This window comes from Aphidius gifuensis, linkage group LG2 (assembly GCF_014905175.1).
Source record: "Aphidius gifuensis isolate YNYX2018 linkage group LG2, ASM1490517v1, whole genome shotgun sequence".
NCBI lineage: Eukaryota > Metazoa > Arthropoda > Insecta > Hymenoptera > Braconidae > Aphidius > Aphidius gifuensis.
This window is the reverse complement of record NC_057789.1, coordinates 22,370,486-22,398,117: the sequence shown is the minus strand read 5'-3', so window position 1 is coordinate 22,398,117 and position 27,632 is coordinate 22,370,486. Positions and strand designations below refer to the sequence as shown.

Genomic DNA, 27,632 nt, shown 5'->3' with positions numbered 1-27,632 from the left:
TATTTTTTTGCAATTTTTATTTTCTGAATAATTATTAAATATCGTTATAAGAAATTCTGAAGTATCTTGTTGTGCACGTGTTTCTTCACCAAAAGCTTCTGTTTTTAATTTTAATATTAATCTTTTAAAAGATGATTTCGAATATTCTTTTAAGTGGATGAAATTCTTTATAATTTGTATTCATAATTTTATTATAAAATTTATCTGTATTCATTAGAGAGTGAATAATAGAATTTATATAACATGTATTATTAAAGTTTGCAAGTCCTATTGGTATGATGCTTGAACTTACCCATGTTTTACATTTACCTATGGATTTATCATCATTATTTAAATTTAAATCAATTTTATTAGCAATTTTTTTTTTACTTAAAATTACATTGGAAATTATTTTAGTTTTTTTAGTTACAGTATTATTATGAATATCTAATTTATTTGTAACTTTAATTGGACTGATTTTTAATTGTTCATTTTTTTTATTTAAATTATTATTATTATTATTATCTTTTTTTTTATATAATACCATATATGGTGTATCTGGTGATTTTAAATTTTCAATTACATTAAATTTTACATTTATTACTTTTTTATCATCATATTTATACCATTCATTTTTAGATATATCTTTATTATATGTATAATAATGTCCAAATTCAATATCTTCACCTTTATGTATAATAACACTATGTAATCCATAACTTTCATTATTAACTGTTATATTTTCATTTAATTTTACATAATCTTGTATCTTATAAACTTGTCTTTCTTTGTTTAAATCAAATCGTTTTAATAATAATATTAAATGTAATGGTGTTTGTGTTAATTCTTTAGTTTCTGTTTTATTACATTTTACTTTGCAATTTTCATCATCGCATTTTACATTTTCTAAAGTTTCTGGTACGAAACAATTATTAAACATATCTTGTATTGTATTTTCGTTTGATGAAAAACATAATTGTAAATTATTAAATTTTTAAATGATTATTATTGTCTTATTACAATTTGTACATTTATGTAACTTTTTTATTTCTCCCACAAAGTATTTTTCAATTATTTCACATAAATTTTCATATCCATCACATAATTCAAATAATTTAAATAAAAATTCTGAACAATCTTCTTGTCTTATATAGTCAAAATCTTTAGTAATACGTGATTTTTTTAAACTCGTTATAAAACTTTTTGGTGATATAGGTTCAAGTCGTAAAGGAGTGGATAATGATTTAAATAATAAACCTAGTTGTTTAATTATAGAAGAATTATGTTCTTTACTATTTATTATATCACTACGAAAATCTTTAATTGCATGTAAAACTTGAATAATGGAATTTAAATAACAATTTAAACCAAAATTTTCAAGGCCCACTCTCTTATCCATTTTGTATATATTTTTAATTAATACTCAAATAAATTTGTAGTAATAATACTCTCTTATGTACCAATAATACTCTCTTATGTAGCAATAATACTCTCTTATGTAGCAATAATACTCTCTTATGTAGCAATACTCTCTTATGTAGCAATAATACTCTCTTATGTAGCAATAATACTCTCTTATGTAGCAATAATACTTTCTTATGTAGCAATACTCTCTTTCGTAGCAATATAATACTCTCTTTCGTAGCAAGTTCAGAATATCTATTAAATATTTTAAATATTTTTTTATTATTATTAATGTAATTTTTAATAATAAATTAATTATTTTTTTAATAACCTGAAAAATTAAAAAAAAATTAGTACACAAAATATAAAATAACAACTAAAAATAAACCCTGAATTAAATTAAATCTAAGTATAACCTACTTTTTTTTTGTTTTTTTATATTAAAACTACTAAAACTGAGAAAAATTCGAAAATAAAAAACAACTAAATATATTTTTAAAAAACGCGAAAATAAAAAAACCTTGATACTAAAAATAAAAAAACTACTAAGTATATTTTAAAAAAACGCAAAAATTAAAAAAACTCGAAAATAAAAAATATAAAAAAAACTTGAACTAAAAAATCGAAAATAACCTAAATAAATGAATTTACTCAAATTTAAATATAGCCTACTTTTTTTTTAATTTTTTTTTCTTTTTTTAACTAAAACTACTAAAAATTAAAAAAACTTGAAAATTAAAAAAATTAAAAAACTACTAAACATATAATAAATAAAAAACGTCGACAAATCCTGTGTTGGCCAAATCTGTAACATAATAAAAAAAAAAAAAAACCTATTAAACTATTTAAATAGGGTTGATGATTTTAAAAAAATTAAGGCAGAATTTAAATACTATCTCTCTCTCTCTATTTCTTTTATAACCTACGCTAAATAAATGAACTAATTTTTTTAAAATAAGAGGGCGCTAATTTTTTTTACAAAGCAGCATTTGAAAATTCAAAATCTTACATTCCACCTTAATTGGGCATTTCTTTACGATAATTAAAAAAATAAAAAAATTGAGGGTTAAAACAAAAAATCTAACTAAATACATGGGCCGAGTTATTTATCCTATATAAAAAAAAGCATTGGTGTCATGGCGGCGCTTGATGAATTTTAAACTTGCCGCCTGAAATTTGAATTTGATTGGCTCTCATTTGAAATTTGATTGCCGCAATAATTTGTGCTCATTTTGATTGGGGTTTAGATTGATCACGTGCATGTCGTAAAAATTGATATAGGTGGCGCTCATTGCATATACATATATGCATGTGTGTGTTGACATATGTGATTATAACAACATTTTATCTGTCAAAAAATATTAATGCCCATAACCTTCAAATGATTCACTATAATTTAATTGGATTGTTATAAATAAAAGAGTAGTTAATGTGTTATAAATAAAAAATAACGAACAATTAAAAAAAAAAATTTAATCACAAAGAAAAAAAAACGGATAGATTTATTTTTAAATAGGGCACGTGAACCTGTAATAATAAAATCAAGATTTGCGTACATAAATAACAATAAAAGAGTATTGTTAATTAAAATTTTAGAGTAAACAATTTGTTTTTTAACCATTATTGGAGTAGAAATCCTGCATTCATTGGTTTAAATAAACTCACGACTTTCTCTTTGATAATAAAAAAGAAAATTGTTCAACAATATTTACGAATAATATTAAAAATTGTTCGAGGTGGCATGCAATCGTTAATAAACAATTTTTTATATTTTTTTCCACTAAAATACGGATTCTGCTATCATCAGCCCACGTTTTCTTTTTCAAAGATGAGAAAAGAATTATTTAAAAGGATTATTTTTTGGAATTGTTCATAAACAATTGCAAGACACCTCGAAAAATAAATATTATTGAATGACTTTCTTTTTATTTTTAAAAGAAAAGTAATGGGTTAATTTGTATTGATAATAACAGAATTTGTCTTTCAATGGAAAAAAAAAAAAAAAATTGTTCACTTCTAATTAGCCTGGGGTTGATGGACTCAGAATAAACTATTATATGGATTCTTTTGGAGTTTTTTTTGGAGAATATTGGAGTAAAGTTAATTTTCTTTGGATGTTAATAGTTTAATTAATATTAATTAATTAAGATTTAGGAGGGCAGGCAGCCTGAATTTTTTGAATTTTCAACTTTTTTTTGTTTTTACCTGGTAGATATTTCTTTGGAGAATAATAATATACAAAAAAATCCTATTGGAAGTTCTTCAATTTATTATTCAAAAATATTATAACTTTTCAATTGTTGATATGCGCTGATTAATCATTTCGGTCTATTGCGCATCCCTACTCTTCAATCCCAAGATAAATGTGTGGTGTAGTGCACATTGGTCATTGATAAAGTGACAGCATTATTTTTATAATTACTCCAAAATGTTTATTTAAAATAAAAAAAGTTCTTGAACATAAATTTATTATTTTATAATTTAATCTTTAAAAACTAGGAATATGATAGAGAAAAAAAATTCAGGCTGCCTGAGCCTCTAAATCTTAGTTAATTAATATTAATTAGATACTGTTAACTTCTAAAGAAAATTAACTTCGCTCCAATATTCTCCAAATAAACTCCAAAATAATCCATATAATAGTTTATTCTGATTCCGTCAACCCTTAGGCTAATTAGAACAAAAAAATTGTTTGATCACGAAAATTGTTCATTAACAATTGAATGGCACCTCAGATAATAAATAAAGATCGATATTTTTTTTTTGTTCTTGAAAAGAATTGAGCTTATTTGAATCAATGAAAGCAATAGATTCGTACTTTAAGAATATTCAATAAAAAAATAGTTGACTCCAGAATTTAAATTTACAGTACTTTGTCATTGTTATTTAGGTACAAATTCTGATTTTAATAATACAAATTCCGATTTAAGTGGTACACATTAGCCCTTGCCCTTTTTTCAAATAAATAGGAAAACAATCAAAAATATTTTCATTATCAAAGGCACCATGCATCTGTATATAATCATTTTGGAGTAAATTTTTTTATTATGCTCGAGTTACATAGTCTAATACTGGTAATACAAATTGTTTTGAATCCTTTTTTTTTTTTTTTTGTACAAAAAATTTCATTAATTTTTTTTTGATCAACGGAAGCGGCCGCTTGCAGCCGCCCACAACTCTAGTACGATTAAAAAACATAATACAAGCAGAATATAGGGTAAAGTTAATTTAAATTAAACGCGAGAATGTACAATTTTTCAAACCAAAAATAAATAGAAAAAAAAATTTAAACAAAAAAAAAAAATGAGCTCGATATATTTTTTATTTTAATAAAATTCTTTTTATGGAATAAATATAATAAAATAGACGCTATTGTTTCGGAAGCAACCATGTCAAAAACTTGGCCCGACTGTCAATAAACCGTTTAATATTGATATTAAAAAAAGAAATCCTACCTTGTATGGGGATGTCCTCTTTCAATTCTCTGAGCAGATGATTCTAAAACAGCAGCAGCAGCAGCAGGTTTTCAAGCAGCAACTTTTAACAAATATAAATGAGTTCCATTAAGAATTTTTCAAAATTATGAAACATGTATTCATAGATTACTTTAGCAATTAACAAAATATCAAAGATATTGCTTTATGTTAAAATTAAATTTAATGAATTTTTTTTCAAATCAAATAATGATAGTTTTTTTTTTAATGGCTCAATGACGAATAGATGGACGTCAGTGTGAACTCGTTAAAACTTGGAAAAATTAAAAAGTTCCCCGGCTGAGATTCGAACCCAAGTCTATTATTGCTTCCCGGGCAAATGCCATAACCTCTAGATCACAGGGCTTCTTAATGTTATCCAAGTTTCATCAAGTTTCAACACCTATGTTCTTTCATTCGTCATTAGAGCTATTTAAAAAAAAAAAAGAAAATTGGAAAAAAACAACTCATTACACATCGATAAAAATCAATTATAAATATTAGAAATCATCGCTGGATATTGATAAATAATTATATTGACTTTATAAATAATGAATAAAAAAAAAAAAATAAAATTGTTAGGTAAAAGAAGCCAAAAAAATAACCGATATTATTGTGGCTTTTTCAACAATAAATTCATCAAACATAAAATCATCAACATATAAATTATTCATAAAATGAAAGCAGATGCGGGTGCGCGTTCATGGTGCCAAAATGGAAAAAAAAAAGAAAAATTTTTAAAAAAAGCCCAATTTATTAATTTGCAAAATTTATATAAAAAATAATAATATACGAAGGCGATTATGATAATATGTATAAAAGAACTTGATAAAATAAATTTTTTTAAATAATATAAACTGTGCCTTCGTAATAAGAGTGTTAAAATACACTGTCTTTAAAAATCATTTAAATAATAAATAAACGTGATCGTCAATACCGAATTTATTAAAAATGAAAGAAAATTTAAAAAATCAAAATAATTCACAACGACGAGTGGTTAGAAAATTGATATAAAAAAAAAAAAAAAAAAAATGATAATAAGTAGATTAAGGGCCATGACCAGCACCCGTATTCACAGGGCAAATTTTATACAATTTAGGGCTTTTTTTTGCCACTGATGGCGCTTGTCAAATTTTTTTTATATATGTATAGATTTCACATACAAAAGCTTCACAAGCGCTGCCAGTGGAGGAAAAAAGCCCTGAATTGTAATGCCCTGTGAATACGGGTGCTGTGCTACACTTGAATGAAAAAATTCACGACCAAATGCATCTTGAAAATCTTTTAAATTTATTATTGATATGATTATTCTTTTTCTTAATTATATTGTAAAATGTATGTGTGAGGATTGAACGCGCAAATTAAAAAAAAAAGCTCAAATTTTCAGCTCGCACGGAGGACCGATTTATTTTTCTTTTAAATCAAATTTATGTTAAATTACTTTTTTATGTAATTTAGGTAAAAAAAAATATATAATTAACGACAGTTTAAAAATCAGTAACATAATCTTTTTAAAAAAATTTTTTATTTTGCATATTTAATACCTTTTTCCTGTCTATAATCCATTGAACACAATAAAAATTAATCCTACAAAGCTTAAATATTGTGAGAGAAAAAAAAAAAAAAAACATGTACACACAAATTCAACTGGTCAAGTCATCAAATAAATATTTAGAAAAAATTTGTCGCTCAGTGCAAATTCTTCTTAATTTTTAATTTATTTTTTCTAATAAAAGAAATGTAAAAGTGTGTGACCATGGGTGTGTGTTGGGGTAAGGTTAGACACAAAGGACAATAACGCAACAACGAATCGTGCCCTGGTGAAAATAATTTTGACAAAATTTGACAAATTTAGTCAAAATTTGTCAAAATTTGGCAAATTTAGTCAAAATTTGGCAAATTTTGAGAGGAAATTGGGACTCCTCAATTTACGGACAATCTAATTTTGTCAAATTAAGGTCAATTTTGTCAAATAATTTTGTCAAAATTTGACAAATTTTGCTAAAATTATTTGAATTGAAAAAAAAAAATCAATATTACAGTTGCTGAAGCAACTGTGCCTTCCCTTCGGGGGGAATTTTAATTTCAATTTTTAGTCTATTGAAAATTGAGGTAATGAATAAAAATGATTCGTGAATAGAAATATTTATTTTTTATTGTTATAATGCGTAAAGTTTATTTAATTTTCGTTCATTTTGCTTGTTCCTTCTAATGGGTCATCTTCATTTCCGGAATCGCTTTCTTCTACCTTTTTAAATTCCTTGTTTTTATTTATTTTGTTGTACCATGATTTTACTCTGTGAATGTTCAAAATCTATTTATAAATTTCCATATTATATTTTATTTCTTTTACTTTACTTTTTCCCCTTTGTTGAATTAGGATTTAGTTTTTTATGTCGTTGTCGAAGTCGTTGTTAAGTTTTTAATCTTTTTATATTTATTTATTTTCAATTCTTTCAGTGCTATCACGTCACCCTTTTTTCCCTCAAAACTTTCTGCCTCTTCATTCCACATATTGAATTCAATCTGAAATATATATTTTTTAGTAAATTTAGTATCTTTAGTTAGTTTTTTTTTCATCTAAATTTGATTTTACTTCGTAATCACTGCCGTCTGCTAATGATATTGTTCTTTTTCTTAATAACCGTCCCGTCATTGAATATATAAATTCTACTTCCTTCAGTGCTATTATGATTGCGATTATATCTATAAAAAATCAGTACCAGTATTAATAATATTGTTTTTTTTTTATTTAAAAATAATTTAACCTGTAAATGAATTATTCGGTAAATGTACGATTTCTTTTATTTTTCTAAACTCGGAATTAATTTTTGGAATATTTTCATTCTCGTCTTCGTCTTCCAAGTTTATACTAGACTCTACCGGTATCATTATTTCTTTATTATTTATCGATGGGTATATTTCATTAACTTTTCTCACTAATCCTCCAGTGATTGTATATATTTTGTTTATCTGTAACATAGAATAATTGATTATTTCAATAATCATTCATTTTAAAACATTTTTTGTTTGATAAATTTCATTGATAACTGTACTTCAATTAATCCATGATATTTATTTGCAGCTTCTCCAAAAAAAATACACCTTATTTATCGCTTTCATCACTTATGTCGATCGTAAATTTTTTGCCTGTTCCTCGTTCGTTTTTCCATTCTTTTATCTCACTTTTATGTATAATTTGTGCTCGAACTGTATCACTGTATTTGAATTTTTAATTTAGTTTTTACCTTATGTTTATTATATTTATTTCTTATTTTTTATTTACCATATTGTGTTTATTTTTAAATTTGCTATTTTTGTAATTTTTCTTTTCATCGTTGTATCTTTTGTTGTGTTTTTTTCATTTAGTTTAATTTTCTTTTCGTCATGTTTTGGATTATCCCCTTCTTGTTTTCTTTTACCCACTTTGATTATATTGGCTGTTGATTTTGAAAAATTCCCTTTGATCTGTTTACAAATTGGTTAAAAATGATCGATGTTTTCTTTCTTTTTTTTTTATTGATTCATTAATGTGAAGTTGTTCTATCGTTTTTGTTTTTTATTTTTATGTCAGGAATTGTGGTTACTGTATGTTGTAAATGAATTGTAACTGAATTGTAACTGAAATGGATCAACATTACTATATTTTAGGTGATCATTATGTTGACATCTCTGATATCAATTTGACATTTTATAAATAAAAAAAAATTGAAGATTTTTGTTTTGGATTTTGGTCATCTTTCATTCTTTTTTTTTTTTAAATAAATATTTTCAGGGAAGGGGGGGTGAAGGGGTAGGAGGATAGTGGGGAGGGAAAGGAGGGGGGAGGGGTAGTAATTTATATGTTCCCATATTTATCGTGTTTTTCTTTATATTCCCAAGTGAAAAAAATATATTTCTTGGAAATATAAAATAAATTTAATTTATATTTAAAATATATGTGAATTAAATTTGATTAATGTTTTAAAAAATATAAATTTAATTTAATTTACATGTAATTTATATTTAATTCATATGTAATCTATATTTATACAAAAAGTAAATTTATTTCATATTTTTGAAAAATATAAATTAAATTTGAAGTACATCCAAATTTTTTTTTTGCAATGTCGAAAAAAAAAAAATTTTAAGTAAATTTATTTTATGTTTTGAAAAAATATAAAAAACATTTACTTTTTGTATAGATATAGATTACATATGAATTAAATGTAAATTACATGTAAATTAAATTTAATTTATATTTTTTAAAACATTAATTAAATTTAATTCACATATATTTTAAATATAAATTAAATTTATTTTATATTTCTAATAAATATATTTTTTTCACTTGGGATTCAGTGATTTTTCCTTTAAATTTCTCATATTTATCGTATTTTTCTTTATATTTAGTGATCTTACCATGAAATTTTCGTATATTTTCCTTTATATTTACTGATATTTATGTGATATTCTCTAATATTTATCGTGTTTTTCTGTATTTTCCTTTATATTTACTGGTATTTACTAGATATTTTCCCATTTTTATCGTATTTTTCTTTATATTCAATGATTTTGTCTTTAAAATTTCTCACAAATAATTTATATGTTCCCATATTTATCGTGTTTTTCTTTATATTCAGTGATTTTTCCTTTAAATTTTTCATATTTATCGTATTTTACTTCATATTTAGTAATCTTCCTATGAAATTTTCGTATATTTTCCTTCATATTTACGTGATATTTTCCCATATTTATCGTGTTTTTCTTTATATTCAGTGATTTTCCCTTTAAAATTTCTCATATTTATCGTATTTTTCTTTATATTCGGTGGTTTTTCTCGATATTTTCATATATTTTTCTGTATTTTCCTTTATATTTACTGATATTTTCCCATTTTTATGGTATTTTCTTTTATATTCAGTGATTTTTCTTTATATTTACCAAATTTATCGTATTTAGATTAATTAAGGGACTTAGAATATTTTCGGGGGGGGGGGTCTACCATGGTTGGGGGGGGGGGGTCCAGCTGAAAAGCGAAAACAATAGGAAATTAAAATTTCCTAAAAAAAAAACCTAGTTATGTTGTCTGCATAATCATAATATGTACCCAATTTCCGACAGTTATATATCATTTTCATAAGTTTAAGGCGTTACCAGTGCTGGTAGAAAACAATGAACTATTGCTGAAATTTTTGTAGTAAATTCTTGAAATGACAATACGCAATCTTGAATTTTTTGTTAATTTTGTTGTAACTACTTATTTTTTAATTAATTGTTAAAGTCGACTACTTTTTTAGAGGTTAAACATAGGGTCTTACGGAGAGCCAAGTTTACCTTTCCATTACCATTTTGAGAAAAACAATTACATTACGCCATCCGAAAGAGGTCTGTAGATATGCGCGGGTAACACCTTAACACATCATCTATAGAAATCTGTCTATCTGTTCAATATTTCCATATGAGTGATGGATATATGATTTTCTCTATATACTAACAGAACATTACATGACTGCATGCGAGAAACAATCATCAATATTTTATTTTCTATTTTGTTCTAATTAATTAATATCATCAGTAGCAAAGAAGGTAACAATTCGACGATATCTTCCGGTTTATAGATAAATTTTAAAAAATTATCAAATTCATATAATTTCTTCTAAATTAACGGTTTAAAAAAAATTTGGCACAGTTCGAGAAAATTTGTCTAATTTTGACAAATTTTGTCAAATGTATTCAAAATTTTTCAAAAAAAAATAAATTTTTATAATTGACAAAATTTGTCAAAATTTGACAAAATTTAACAAATTTTGTCAAATGTTTTCAAAATTTATCAAAAAAAAAAATTTATTAAGATTGACAAAATTTGACAAATATTGACAAAAAAAATTTGACAAATTTGTCAAAATTAGACAAATTTGGTCAAATGTTTTCAAAATTTATCAAAAAAAAAAAATTATTAAGATTGACAAAATTTGACAGAAAAAATTTGACAAAATTTGTCAACATTAGACAAAATTAGACAAATTTTGTCAAATGTTTCCGAAATTTATCAAAAGAAAAAATTTATTAAAATTGACAAAATTTGACAAAAAAAATTTGACAAAATTTTCCAAAATTAGTTGAATTTTGTCAAAATTTGCCAATGTTTGCAACTTTAACTAATTTTGGCAAATTTTGACTAATTTTGGCAAATTTTGTCAAAATTATTTTTACCAGGGTGGTGATTGATTGTGATGATAAAAAGTGATCAATTAATTTGTTATTAAAAGAAAAATGAATAAAACAACAACAACAACAACCATGTCGAGAATTAACAACAATGAAAATATATTGAACGAAATATTATGATGAATCAAAATAAAACAAATGATGAACTTGTTATAATATACATGAAATTATAAATAGCCAAACAGCTGATCCATATTCAACAGGTGTGTAAAAATATTTGCCTTGTTGTGAATTTTGGTATACTTATTAGTAAATTAAGTTAATAGTTTTTTGGATCAAGAGGCACGGTAGTGCCTCGCGTCAAGTATGAGAAAAAAAAAAAAAGTGGGAGAAACGAGATTTAACTACCGTGCCTATATATTATCGACACAAAGCTAACCCTAACCCTCCAATTTCTCGGGAAATTATTTTAAAATATGATTGATCAGATAAATATATTATGTCTTCTGATCATTTTATTAAATCAATATCACACTTTTTTATAAAAAAAAAAAACAGATTTTTTAGATGTATACTTTTCTTTTAAACTTCAAAATCATTTTTAGAAATTGCGCTTTTCTTGAAATTCTTATAAAACCTTACCGCACTCTGACAAACATTATAAAACCAAAATCAGATCAAAGCATTATGGCTGCCAAGTCCAGAGCAATTCACAACCTTATAAAATAAAAATTGAGCAATAATAGTAGAATGGTGTAAAAGTACCTTTATTTATATCATATACAGTATTCAATATCGCATCGTTGGTGCTACAGTATTCAATATCGCAGCGATGGTGCGCGCGCCATATGCCGTTGGGATATGGGCGCGAATCCTGCTCATCAGGTGTGCTAATGTACTAATATACAACATACACATGCTTGCTGATAAACGTAACCTTTTATTTATACATCCCTTTGTCTTTATCGTGCCTTTGTTTCTTGTGCCTTTTGTAATATATTATTTGATTGATGTGAAGAATATTCTGTCTTCTGATCATCTTATAAATTAATTAAAACTTTTTAATAAAAATAAAAACAGATTTTTAAGATGTATACTTTTTTTTAAAACTTCAAAATCATTTTCAGAAATTGCGTTTTTCTTGAAGATTATTTAAAACCTTACTGCACTCTGACAAACATTATAAAACCAAATCAGAGAAAGCAATATGGTTTCCAAATCCAGAGCAATTTGACATCATAAAAATAAAATTGTGCAAGGTAATAGTAGATGGTGTGGGAAACCTTTATATTTACTTCAGTATCCAATATCGCATCGATGGCGCAAATTAAATAATGATACTTTAATCTATGTTCCCACACACAGAGAAGGATATGTTAACAGTTAACTTATCCTGTTTAATGTTAACATATGCCATGTTAAAATGGGTGGTGGCTGATAAGTTTACATCAAAGATATATATATTAACATTAAACATACGTATCTTAATAGTTAATATGCGTATGTTAACTATTAAGATATCTGTAATTGACACAATTTGAAGGTTAGGCTGATACGTATGTAAATATAAAAATTGAATGTAAAATTAAGAATGAATTTACAAAAAAACTAAATTTAAATAAATTTATGACCACACAAGTACATATTATATTATATTACAATTAGAATAGTATCACAATATAATGTCAAAAAAAAAAGATGACAAGAAGTAGACTGGCGTATCAAAATATTTGGCCGCGTAAAGATACGTATGTTAACTATAAACATACGTATGTTACACGGAGAAAAATTCCCTGCGATTTTTACATAGAAAATAATGTAAAATTTGGGACCGTATTGGAATATTGTAAGAATTCATTTTTTTTTTAGTAATCGAGTGTTTCACGTATTTTTGTGTATAGTTTACATTCTTCTTGTAGAAGTGTTGTTTTACAAAGTTAAACTGCGAGAATTACATTTTTTTTGTAGAAATGTTGTTTTATAAAGTTAAACTGTAGAAATTACCTTTATTTTGTAGAAATGGTGTTTTACCGACGAATCATGTAAAATTTACATTTTTTTTTGTTTTTGAATAATATATAACGATTTTGAATTGACAAAAAAAAAAAAAAGATGATTTTTTTTTATTCAGAATATTAACGGGTTTTGTTTGTTTTATTTTTGTTTTTGCTTGTCCCGACCGGGATTTGAACCTACATCTACCTAAACCTATATAAACCTATAATCCTAAAGCCAGTGCGTTATCCCCTAAGCCATCGCGCGTGAACTTAAAAGTGGGAAAATTTTCGTCCATATCAAGAATGACATTCGACAAATAAAAAATAATACATTTTTAATTGATAAATTAAATGAATAAAGAAATAAACATATAAAAAAAAATTAAAACATTAATGGAGTATAAAAATTGAAAACAAATAAATAAACTAGAATAATTATTGTGTCAAATAACTGTGATATAAATATGGACTACACTGAGAGAATTTTTTTGTTAATTCTACGGGGCAACCACTACGAAGTGGGCCAAGTTGACATTTCCGTATTTAACTATTTATTTACACTAAGTTTTCTGCATGTTATAAATAAAATACATGTAAATTTATTTTTTAAAAATACAAATGTCCTAAGAAAAGCAGTAGCTAAGGAAAAGATGTAGCTAAGGAATTATTGTGACTAAGAAATTATTTCCTTGAAACATAATTCTTTGGCAACCTCAATTCCTCAGCTACATCTTTTCCTTAGCTACTGCTTTTCCTTGGACATTTTTTATTTATTTTATAAATAAAATACATGTAAATTTATTTTTTAAAAATACAAATGTCCAAGGAAAAGCAGTAACTAAGGAATTAATGTGGCTAAGGAATTAATGTTGCCAAAAAATTATGTTTCAAGAATATAATTCCTTAGTCACATTAATTCCTTAGCTACATCTTTTCCTTAGCTACTGCTTTTCCTTGGACATTTTTTATTTATTTTATAAATGAAATACATGTAAATTTATTTTTTAAAAATACAAATGTCCAAGGAAAAGCAGTAGCTAAGGAAGATGTAGCTAAGGAATTAATGTGACTAAGGAATTATTTCCTTGAAACATAATTCTTTGGCAACCTCAATTCCTTAGCTACATCATCTTTCGCAGCACAACTGGACATTTGTATTTTTAAAAAATAAATTTACATGTATTTTATTTATAAAATAAATAAAAAATGTCCAAAAAAAAGCAGTAGCTAAGGAAAAGATGTAGCTAAGGAATTAATGTGACTAAGGAATTATTTCCTTGAAACATAATTTTTTGGCGACATTAATTCCTTAGCCACATTAATTCCTTAGCTACTGCTTTTCCTTGGACATTTTTTATTTATTTTATAAATAAAATACATGTAAATTGATTACAAATGTCCAAAGAAAAGCAGTAGCTAAGGAAAAGATGTAGCTAAGGAATTATTGTGACTAAGGAATTATTTCCTTGAAACATAATTCTTTGGCAACCTCAATTCCTCAGCTACATCTTTTCTTTAGCTACTGCTTTTCCTTGGACATTTTTGATTTATTTTATAAATAAAATACATGTAAATTTATTTTTTAAAAATACAAATGTCCAAGGAAAAGCAGTAACTAAGGAATTAATGTGGCTAAGGAATTAATGTTGCCAAAAAATTATGTTTCAAGAAAATAATTCCTTAGTCACATTAATTCCTTAGCTACATCTTTTCCTTAGCTACTGCTTTTCCTTGGACATTTTTATTTATTTTATAAATAAAATACATGTAAATTTATTACAAATGTCCAAAGAAAAGCAGTAGCTAAGGAAAAGATGTAGCTAAGGAATTAATGTGACTAAGGAATTCTTTCCTTGAAACATAATTCTTTGGCAACATTAATTCCTTAGCTACTGCTTTCCCTTGGACATTTTTTATTTATTTTATAAATAAAATACATGTAAATTTATTTTTTAAAAATACAAATGTCCAAGAAAAAGCAGTAGCTAAGGAATTAATGTGGCTAAGGATTTAATGTTGCCAAAAAATTATGTTTCAAGAAAATAATTCCTGAGTCACATTAATTCCTTAGCTACATCTTTTCCTTAGCTACTGCTTTTCCTTGGACATTTTTTATTTATTTTATAAATAAAATACATGTAAATTTATTTTTTTAAAATACAAATGTCCAAGGAAAAGCAGTAGCTAAGGAAAAGATGTAGCTAAGGAATTAATGTGACTAAGGAATTATTTCCTTGAAACATAATTTTTTGGCAGCCTCAATTCCTTAGCTACATCTTTTCCTTAGCTACTGCTTTTCCTTGGACATTTTTGTTTTTCAAAAATAAAATTACATGTCTTTTATCTACTACGTAATGGCTGTAAAATTAATCTAGTCGTAATTACGACTCAATTTATTTGGCAACATTCTCTCCTTAGAAACATTTGCCTATAGCTTTTTTATCAATTAATTATGGGAAAAAAAGCTAAGGAATCGATATTGCTAATTTAATTAATTTGTAGTCTAGTTTAATTTTACATCATTTTTATTTATTTCAAAATATAATTATTGTGTCGTATGGTTGTAAAAGTAATTCAAACTACGTATTAATTTATTTGGCAAAAAAACATTTTGACAAAAAAGCAAGGGTGGGAGCAATGTGTACGTCACAATATTTCTACGGAAAAAGTGTAAATTTTACGTTCCAACGACGTAAATCAAAAAGATCACTGAATAAATGTTTTTTTTTCATGTTTTTTCGGTAAATTTTACAATAAATAGAATGAATCCTATTAAATTATTCTGGTGTTTCATTTTCTCGTAATAATCGGTATTTCTCTTAAAAAAATGTAAAATTAACAATAAAATATTACAAAATTTATCTTTCTTTTAATGCAAATTTTACATTTTTTCATATGAAATAAGTTTTCATTTAAAAATAATAAATCTTACAATATAGCCAATGAAAATTTTATGGGATTTATCAGATAACCCAAGTGAAAAAAATATATTTATTGGAAATATAAAACAAATTTAATTTATATTTAAAATATATGTGAATTAAATTTAATTAATGTTTTAAAAAATATAAATTAAATTTAATTTACATTTAATTTACATTTAATTCATATGTAATCTATATCTATACAAAAAGTAAATGTATTTTATATTTTTTCAAAACATAAAATAAATTTACTTAAAATTTTTTTTTTTTCGACATTGCAAAAAAAAAAATTGGATGTACTTCAAATTTAATTTATATTTTTCAAAAATGTGGAATAAATTTACTTTTTGTATAGATATAGATTACATATGAATTAAATATAAATTACATGTAAATTAAATTCAATTTATATTTTTTAAAACATTAATCAAATTTAATTCACATATATTTTAAATATAAATTAAATTTATTTTATATTTCCAATAAATATATTTTTTTCACTTGGGAACGTAGAATCATTTTTTATTTATGCAAAAATTACACAAAATTATGGTGTATATCGCAGATGTCGGCCACGGTCTCAAATTTTACAATAATCTGTGTAAAAATCGCAGGATATTTTTCTCAGTGTAACAGTTAAGATATCTATGTTTATTGTTAATATATATATCTTAACATTAAACTTTTGTATGTTTAATGTAAACATATTGGTATGTTAACTGTTAACTTATCCTTCTCTGAGTACAAGTCACATGTTATTGTTTATTTCTCTTTCCATCAAGTTTAATGAGTTTTTTTTTTACATCATATGTAAACAAAAATATAAAATATTTTTATTTACGAAAGGATTTATTTTTGAATTTTTGAATCATCTGCCAGAAGCATCGGTCTATAGAGCAAGAAAGCTAACATATTTAGATGGTGTGAAAAAACCTTTGTATATGTCAGTATAGTATTCAATATCGCATCGATGGTGCGCGCGCCATATGTTGTTGGGATATAGGCGCGAATCTCAGGTCTGTAAAGTTAGCACATACATTATAGCACATGCCAGTCATGCTCATTATGGTAATATATACAACATACACATGTTTGCTGATGAACGTAACCTGTTGTTTATATAGCTTTCCGTTTTTATTGTGCTTTTGGGAATTCGTGATACTTTATAATATTCACAATAGGTTCAAATACCAAAATGTTAAAACTTGTTGCCGGCTCAGTTCTGGTAGGTGGTTCAGGGTTCTCCAGTCAATACAATAATGCAAATCAATTAAAATTACAGAGTTTATTAATGACAATCAACTACTTAAAATCTTCGTAACTCGTCCAGTACGTTAAATTAGACAGCTTACAATTTCAATTATTCAATTCTATTATTTTATTATTTCAATTACCCAATTTAATAACACAATTCAATTATCAAATTATAATATTCAATTATCCAATTACAACATTCAATTATACCAAATTTTACTTGACTTTACTCGTAGTTTTGTGGTTTCTTGATATCGTGAATCTCCGCGATGTACGCGCCCAAGATCCCGTGGTTTCGTGAGTCCCCGCGGTGTACGCGCCCTGGATCTCACTTCTGGTCTAGCTAACTCTTTTTCCTTAATTACTCATACCCCGTTCCCAGTGGTAATCGCAATTAATTGTAGGCAGTCCTTTGCCGGTACTGCCGCTAAGTAGTCCGTTGCCGGTACTACCACCTGGTCTAATTGTAGTCCGTTGCCAGTACTACTTCTTACTCTAATTTGTAGTCCGTTGCCAGTACTACCACATTCTCTCTCATACACACACTTCAGAACAATATCGTGGGGGTAAGCGGGCTTACCACTGGGCATACCACGATTTGCCGCTCTGGGGGTCTCTGTACATGCCACTGTTTCCAGTTGGCAAAGAGCTAAAACCAAAGCATTTAATCTGTACAAAAAATAGCCAACTTTTCCTTGCTACACGCTCCCGGTTAAGCAAAGCGTGTATACTGGGTGGCTGTGAAAAAGCCAAACGGTGCGTAGCCCTCTGGCGTCAGTCACCCGAACTCATCATGTACAAATTTATTATATTATATTTTTTTTACATTGTGACATCGTCACAGATTTGATTGGTTATTTGGTTCTCTTTGTCATTCTAATGTCATTTGTCATTCTGTCTTTGTCGGTTGTTAATGAAATAAATAAACAAATTTTCTTTCTCAGTCACTCACATTTTTTTTTTTTTTCCTGTCGTTAAGGTAATCAATAAATTTATTTGTTTATATATTTTGAAATCAAGATTTGACAGATCGCTTGAACAAAAAATAGTCTTTAAATTATAATAACTGTTTTTATTGATAATAAATGAACTGATTTATATATAACTTTATTAATATGATGATGGAAAAATCAATAGGCTTATGTACAAGAAAATAAAAGTATGTATCTATATAATATCCACATACATTCTATTTAGAAACAAAAAAAAAAAAAAAAGAGAATCATTTTATTCACAATTTTATTGACAATTGAGAATGTAATCATTCTATTTTGACAAAAAAAAAAACTGATTATTTCAGTATAACTATTGATAAATATATGACTGTTATAATTTATTGATGGAACTGGTCATGTTGATTTGATTAATGGCATAGGTGTTTATTTTTATAATTTCTTCTTTCACATCTTATAAATAATTCACGAAAATGAGTAATGTCACACTTTGTTTAGAAGTTGTGGTGAATTATGTAATGAAAAGAAATTGAAACAAATAAAATGAGGATTCGAAACTTTAAAGGTAATAATATGTTGGTGTTGTCTTGATATTAGTCATGATCTCACTAAAATTTCATTGGAAAATATTTATTAGTCTTACAAGATTTTCATGTATCTAAGCTAGGCAATTTTTTTGAAGAAGTTCTTTCATCAGGCTGGCCTTAATAAAGAGAAGTTAAGGTTTTCTTCATCAATTCTTGATCAGGCTGGCCCTATTAAGGATAAGTTAAGGGTTCCTTGATCCAATCGTGATCGAGTTATCCTTAATCAAGCATCTTGATCAAATTTCGATCAGGCTTCCAGTGTTAAGGGAACATTGATCAAATCTCAATCAAGACTTGAAGTCAAATCGGGCTACCCGGGAAAAAATATTGTACGTGGAATTGTATATAATAACATATAATTGCATATTATTGTATACTATCGTATATAATTGTATGTTATTTTATACAATTCCATATGTAAAATAAGATTCGATAACATACGTTCACATATGATTGTAGTATTTAATAATAAATAACATATAATTGTATATGGCTTTATTTTCATACAGAATCATACGTGCGTATTATTATATGCAGTTGTATGTGATAATATACGATTATATATGGAAACATAAAATTTCATATGACTCTAGTTTTTTGCAAGACCTTATGTCCATATGATTGCATGTTTTAATATACAATTGAATATGATAACATGTAATTTTATATGACTCTGGTTTTATGCAATATTTTATGTCAATGTTATTGTATGATATAACATATAATGTTAAGTAGTATCATATAATTATATATGACTAGTATTACGCAAAATGTTATGTCGATGTTATTGTATATTATTATATACAACTATAAACGATAACATATCTCTGAATGACTCTGGCTCTCATGTCCGTGTTGTTGTATGGTATAATATACAATTGTATATAATTCCGTATAATTATATATAACTCTTGTTTTTATGCAATATCTTATGTCAAAGTTATTGTATGTTATAACATATAATGAGAAGTAGCAACATATAATGTTATATGACTGGTTTTATACAAAATCTTATCACTATGTAATTGTGTGTATTCTACAATTGTATATAATGCGATATAATTGCATATAACTCTGGTTTTATGCTACATTTTATGTCGATGTTATTGTATGTTATAACATATAATTCCAAGTAGTATCATATGATTTGATATGACAGCTTTTATACAAAATCTTATGTCGATATTATTGTATATTAAATTATACAATAATATACAATAACATATAATTACATATGATTCTAATTCAATGTAAAATCTCATGTCAATGTTATTGTATGATATATCATATAATTAGAAGTAACAACATATAATTTTATATAAATGGTTTTATGGAAAATCTTATAACTATGTAATTGTATGTTATAATACATAATTGTTTATAATGCGATATAATTGCATATTACTCTGGTTTCATGCAATATCTTATGTCGATATTATTGTATAATAAATTATACAATAATATACAATAACATATAATTACATATGATTCTAATTTTAGGAAAAATCTCATGTCAATGTTATTGTATGTTATAACATATAATTAAAAGTAACAACATATAATTTTATATAAATGGTTTTATGGAAAATCTTATCACTATGTAATTGTATGTTATAATATACAATTGTATTCAATGCTATATAATTGTATATTACTCTGGTTTTATGCAATATCTTATGTCAATGTTATTGTATGTTATAACATATAATTCTGAAAAGTATCATATGATTTTATATGACTGATTTTATGCAAAATCTTATATTGATATTATTGTATATTAAATTATACAATAGTATACAATAACATATAATTACATATGATTCTAATTTTAGGAAAAATCTCATGTCAATGGTATTGTATGTTATAACATTTTATTATATATAATAATATATAATTTTATATTATTCTGGTTTTCAGGTGGAGTCCTTAATGTATATTATTGTTTGATATTTTATAATATCGTATATTTATATATGATAATATATATTCATATAATTTTATTTCATTTCTATTCAAGATCATACATCCGTTTTAATACATGTATAATACGAAATGTGATTATATGCAATAATATCAACTTGTCTTAAATAATAAATAAACATCAAAACTTTATTTTATTTTTTCAAGACTTTATTTTGTAGAATAGAAGCAATGTTAGTATGACTTAAGACGTAAAAAGATATTTTAAAATTTTTTCAATTAAAAAAGAAATTATTTATTGTTATCACAAATTTAATTTATCTCGGCCAACTTGTTCTATAAGTTTACAAAAAACACTTTGAGATTATATGCGTTCGATAGCCACGTGGGTAAAGATGTGCGTTTAGTAATTAGAGCATTAAAGGTTCGAGTCCCGGTAAAGGCAACAAAAATAGATTTAGGTTTTTTCCATGATAGGTAGCAAATACGAGACAATAGATTTATAAAAATGTAATAACAATAAATAATATATTTTTTTAATTAAAAATTTTGTATATAATCATATTCCGAAAAATATTGTATGTTATAACATATAATTGTATGCGATTATGATTGTATACAATAATACGTTAAAATTGAGTGCATGTTATTGTATGTTATAATTGACCCGATAGTTTCGCATGTTATTGCATACGATTGTATATCATTGTATGGATACAATTGTATGCAATAACATGCGAAACTATCGGGTCAATTATAACATACAATAACATGCACTCAATTTTAACATGTTATTGTATACAATCATAATCGCATACAATTATATGTTATTATATACAATTCCACGTACAATATTTTTTCCCGGGATAGCCTGACCAGATTTCCACTCGGGATCATATTTATAAAGAAGGATTTTTTTTTTAAAAATACTTAAGAACATAATAATTCGCTCTGTGTGAATGAATGATTAATTAATCAAAAATATACATACCCCTGAAAACGGAATAGTAAAATGGAAAATGTTTGAAGTAAGCACAAAAATGTTATAAAGAAATGGATTTTTTTTCGACAAAGGTTGCCGGAAATTTCATTGTTTTATAAATTATATGTTATTCGTGAAAATATAATGTCGAAATTTTTTTGAAAATTAATAATCAACATAAATGAAAAATAATTGAAAAAGAAGATTTTAGAATAGGCGCATGATTTTTCAGATCTTTAGTTTATGATTTGACAAATGGCTCAAGAAAAACGAAATATTAGCCACTTTTTGAATTTATTTTATCTACAAGTCGTGGTAAATATAAAACTGCATAAAATAAAGAGTTATAATCATTTCATGAAATTGTTTGGAGATTTTTATTGAGGGTGAGTTTGAAGTCTCAGATTCATAGTTTCACAAAAATTCTATTTAGAAATATATGTTTTATGTACATGACTTGAAGCAGGAAACGTATTTCGTGTACAAGTTATAGCAAATATAAAAAAGAGTCAAAATTGATTTTAAAATTTTTTAGGATAGAAGTACTGCACGGACAAAAATGAAAAGTAAAATTTATCATAAAAAAATTGTATAATTAATATTTTACGGAGGAAAAGAAGAATCTAAGGACAAAATCAAATGAAAATTACCTATTAATAAAATGAAAAAACGGAGACGTGTTTTTATATTTTTTTAATATGAATTTTACAATTTAAAAAAATAAAACACAAGCTTAACCATATTAATTTATAAAATTTACATTTTTTTTTTCCTGTAGTTTTTTTCATGAGGTGTTTTTTGAATATAGGAATCATGATTTCGGGAAAATTCTATTTAGAAATATTTTATTATGAACATGAGTAATTTTGAAATGAATGTTTAATTAATTAATTGGGAATAGCATCACAGAAATAAAAGAATCGAAAATAAAGTGATCGAGACTTTGATAAATAAAGTATTATGGGTAAATTATGAGAAGGGTTTTTTAAAAGACATAAGAAAACATAATTATAGTTTGCTCTTTTTGTAACTGAATGATTAAGTTATCAAAAATACTCAGCCATGAAAAACTGAATAGTAAAATAAAAAATATTCGAACTGAGCATCCACAAAAATGTCATAAAGAAATGAGTTTTGCTTCAACAGTGGCTGTACGAATTTGTTTAAACTCTATCTTTTTTGAAAATTGTCTTTTATTCGTGTGAACAGAGTGTTGTTTTTTTTTTTAAATTATTACTAAATAACAATGAAAATAATTGAAACATAAATGTGAATTACTGTTTTTACAAAATAGCTCAATGAATAATGACATCAAGAGAAAGTATGATTGTGATAATATTTTTTAAAAAACTATCTTTTCATTTTTATAAGAAAAACAGGCGCGCGAAGCGCGCCCAGTGATCTCGTATTATATAAAAAATATTCATAATTATATATTTATTTGGTTTAAATTTGGATATTAATTGTGAAGGTAATTAATATTATAATAATACAATAAATACCCTGGTGAAAATAATTTGGCGGATTATGTCATAATATGGCATAATATGACATAATCTGACATAATATGACAAAATATGCCATATTCCGACAAAAATTCATTTGCCAGAAAATTATATTCAAATGAAAAATCATGTAAGAATATGTCGAATATGTCAGAATATGCCATATTCTGACATATTCCACAAAAATTATTTTGTGAAAAAATGCATATTCTGGCATCCAAAATCATAAAGTCAGAATATGGCATATTCTGACATATTCCGACAAAATTCATTTGTCAGAAAATCGCATATTCTGGTATCCAAAATCATGTAAGAATATGTCAGAATATGTCAGAATATGCCTATTCTGACATATTCCGACAAAATTCATATGCCAGAAAATGTCATATTCTGCATCCAAAAATCATGTAAGAATATAAATAGAATATGTCAGAATATGGCATATTCTTACATCTAAAAGTTTGTAATGGCAAATTCATTTTGATAATAGTTTTTTAGTAAATAATATTTTCTTTTCGGTCACGTCGTTGTTTTAATTATGTGACTTTGTTATTAAATTATTACGCATAAATTTTTGAGTGATTCCATTTTTTTTTACATTTCTTCTTGTACATTGCTTTTGAAGTTTCTCATGTGGTCATCTCACAACTAGTTCTTATATATACGATATGGATCCATCATATTCATATCCAAAAAATATGACGATATCATAATACAAAAATTTAAATAATCAATGTTTCCTGTAATTGTTTGAAAGAAGTAAAAATGAATAATACGTAAATAGTTATATAACTATGTTTAATAAATATCAGAAATTCGCCAGATGCCATAAAATGCCATAAAAAGTTGCGGCGGATTATGCCATATTATGACATAACGTGCCATAAATTGCTATAAAAAGTTGGCGGATTATGTCATATTATGGCATAATATGACATAATATGCCATAGAATGCCATAAAAAGTTTGTAAATTATGTCATACATCTTATAAAATGCCATAAATTGACGTTAAAAATGTTGCATTATGTCATAATATAAATACAATCCAAAAAAAAATCTTGTAAGAATTTGTCGGAATTTGTCGGAAGTCCAAATAACCTTAGAAATTCCGGCATTTTCCGACAAATTCTGAAAAGTAATAATGACAGAAGATGTCAGATTATGGCATATTATGCCATAATATGCCATAATTTTCCTGTCATTTTATGGCATCTTATGACATAATCCGCCATATTATTTTCACCAGGGTAAATAAAATCAATATAGATTGATGCATATAGTAATTAAGTATTGTGTGCAATTGTGTGATATTTTGGTGACAATTCATTTACATTTACAAATGAAAAACAATAGAAGAAAAGAATGAAATTAAATGTAACCAGTGCAATAAAATTTTTAGTGGAAAAAGAAGTCTTCATGCTTATACAAGTTGAATTCATAAAATTGAGCTGGTTAAGACAATAACTGAAAACGAAACTTGTGTATACTGTGATGAAAAATATGCAAATAAAACAAACTTGTATTATCACTATTCACATTTTCATCAAGTCTCAGATTATCAAACTATGAATTGTCCATTCGTAGGTTGTGATGAATCTGTGAATATATAAGTATACTTATTTAAAACTGAGAAAACGCATTTGAAACAAGCATCATTATCCAGTGAAGATGGAAGAATTCGCTTTTCTTAATGATGATAGTGATTACAATGTTATTTGTTCATTAATTCATTTAATTAATAATAATTAGTGTGATATTTTCTAATATAAATTATATTTATTCATTGTAAAATATATTATTTATACAGATTTCATGGATTGGAAGGGTATAGAGTTGAAACTAAAAAGGCTGCACCTTTATAATAAAAGATACGAAGAGCAGAGTTTTAGGTACTTCCAACACCAAAAGACAATACATCTGCAATTGCAACTTTAAAAAAATTCAAAACCACTGTATGTCCATCTATGATGGATGTTACAAGTGTTAAAGATCCTGACAATAATAATCAAAGTAAGGGTGCGAACTCACGACAAGCTAAAATTTCCGATTATAAACATGGCGGCTATAAAAATAACCAAAAAGTAACTAAATTCACTAAATTATCACTGAATTAACTAGTATCTACTGAATCAACTGCAAACCCGTGGTGTCTCTCCGTGACTGCAGAAAAGCTTGACACCACCAAGCTTGTTCTAAAATCACGGATTCGCGATAAATTTAGTAAATTTAGTTACTTTTTTGGTGATTTTTATAACTGCCATTTTTGCAAGCGGAAATTTTAGCTTGTCGTGAGTTCGCACCCTAAAATTGATGTCAAGTATTGGTTATTGATTGTAGGGGTTTAATACATGTGTCGATTGTTTTAGATCAACGAAAATTCTAAGAAAGATTGAGGTCCTTAAAATTAATGATATCATTGTTTTAGACCAATAAATTTTAATGGTCAAGTAAAAATGATAATTGCTTAATCAAAAGAATACCCACTTCTAAAATTCACATTTGTGGTTCTACCAAGACGGCTAGAAAGAAGGAGAGTCAACTCCGTACATTGGAAATGGGACAAAATATGTCCTGTACCTCGAGCTTCTCAAATTTGCCAATTTGGCGCTGATTGGGTTCTACGTATAAAGTTAGTTATTTCGTCAGTTATTTCCGCAAGAATACTAGCTAAATAAAAATTGAGGGTCTGGATGCAATGCCGAGCGCCGAAGTCAAGCATGCCGCTGATGTTGCTGTGGGTGGAAAAAAGAAAATTAAATTAAAAAAAATACAGTCGTCGATAAAAAAGTACATATTTTTTCAAATAAACTTTTTATATGATATTGTTTACGAGATAATAAAAATGAAATTTTTTGAAAAAATACTTTTTTAATCATATAACTCGAGACAACTTCTTTAAAGTAATAAATCGACTTGAAATTTTGACTGTAGCTCCATTATAAGCCCGATTGCAACAGTATATAAAAATTATTTATTCATGTTGTTTTTTATTATATGATTATTCAATGTCGAGGAAAATTCTTTGTCTCTTTGAATGAAGAGTCGGAGAAATTTAAAATTGAGTAACTTGTCAGTGGCAATATTGTTGAGCAGTATATCAAGTTTTTTACAAATTTTCAGATATTTTTAATAATTATTTACTGAGTTATTAATTTAACAACAAATTGCGAGCTGCCGTTAGGGCTATGTATGCGTGATCGTCAGCCCCCTCTCTCGCGAACGCGTATGTTCGCGCGTTTGTATATCCATATAAATACAAACAGTATACGCGCAATTTGTTGTTAAATTAATAACTCAGTAAATAATTAATAAAAATATCTGAAAATTTGTAAAAAACTTCTTGATATACTGCTCAACAATATTGCCACTGACAAGTTACTCAATTTTTAAATTTCTCCGACTCTTTTTTCATTCAAAGTTAGACAAATTGAATTTTTCCTCGACATTAAATAATCATATAATAAAAATTAAACAATATGAATAAATGAGTTTTTTTATTATACTGTTGCAATCGGTAGCTTATAATGAAGCTACAGTCAAAATTTCAAGTCGATTTATTACTTTTTAAAGAAGTTGTCTCGAGTTATATGATTAAAAAAAAGTATTTTTTTCAAAAAAAAAAATTTCGTTTTTATTTTTTATCTCGTAAAGTAATTATCATATAAAAAAGTTTATTTGGAGAAAAACATGTATTTTTTAATTTTATCGACGACTGTATTTTTTTTTTTTTTAATTTTTCAATTTTAATTTTTCTTAATTTCCACCCACAGCAACATAGCATTTTCTTGACTTCGAGCGCTCGACGTGTTATTGCATCCAGACCCTCAATTATTAATCATACTACTTTATAAAAATAAAATTATCATGTTCTTAATATTTGTACTGAATGAAATTATTTTTGATCGTGATTATGTGAATAATATTTTGACAATTGATAATTGAAAAAAGAAAAAAAATAATAAACAAGATGAATAAAAACTTACTTGATTTTCAATGATATTTACTTGAACAAAATAAAAATTACCAACATCAAGCCTGCAACAAAGTTTTATTTATTGATAATTAAATGAAGTAAAGTTTCATTGATGAACTGTTACAACTATGTTATTAGAATTAACTGTTTTATTAATTACTACACAGTATTAATACAATACTAATAGTATTATTACAATTGAAATGAATGACAAAATTAAATTGACAAACACCATAAAACACTCGATAAATCAGCGACACTTGAAACAATAATGGGCGAGCGAGAATGTGTGGCGCATTTATTGCTTATCATTGCTTATAGTAGATCATTCTCCTCACCGCACTCTTTACGACTCATATATTACATATTATATTACGAGTTATGCTGGCGTTGCTGACACGATTAGTAATTCGCTCATTCTCTCTCCCTTTCTCCCTCTTTTCAGAAATCAAAATTAAAAATTCAATAGATTGAAAATTTTAAATCCACCTTTAATTAATTTTGCATTAATTCATTAATTTTTAAATATA

General features: G+C 25.7%; 1 protein-coding gene across 1 annotated transcript; it reads right to left on the bottom strand.

The window, feature by feature from the left end:
- Nucleotides 1–83: 83 nt before the first annotated feature.
- Nucleotides 84–27,164, bottom strand: LOC122849528 (ubiquitin carboxyl-terminal hydrolase 35-like). Its single transcript, XM_044148247.1, has 4 exons — nucleotides 27,113–27,164; nucleotides 4,839–4,920; nucleotides 293–2,188; nucleotides 84–204 (listed from the first exon to the last, which is right to left on the bottom strand). The coding sequence occupies exons 3-4, from the start codon at nucleotides 917–919 to the stop codon at nucleotides 181–183; spliced, it is 651 nt and encodes a 216-aa protein (XP_044004182.1). The 5' UTR covers nucleotides 920–2,188; nucleotides 4,839–4,920; nucleotides 27,113–27,164; the 3' UTR covers nucleotides 84–180.
- Nucleotides 27,165–27,632: the final 468 nt, after the last annotated feature.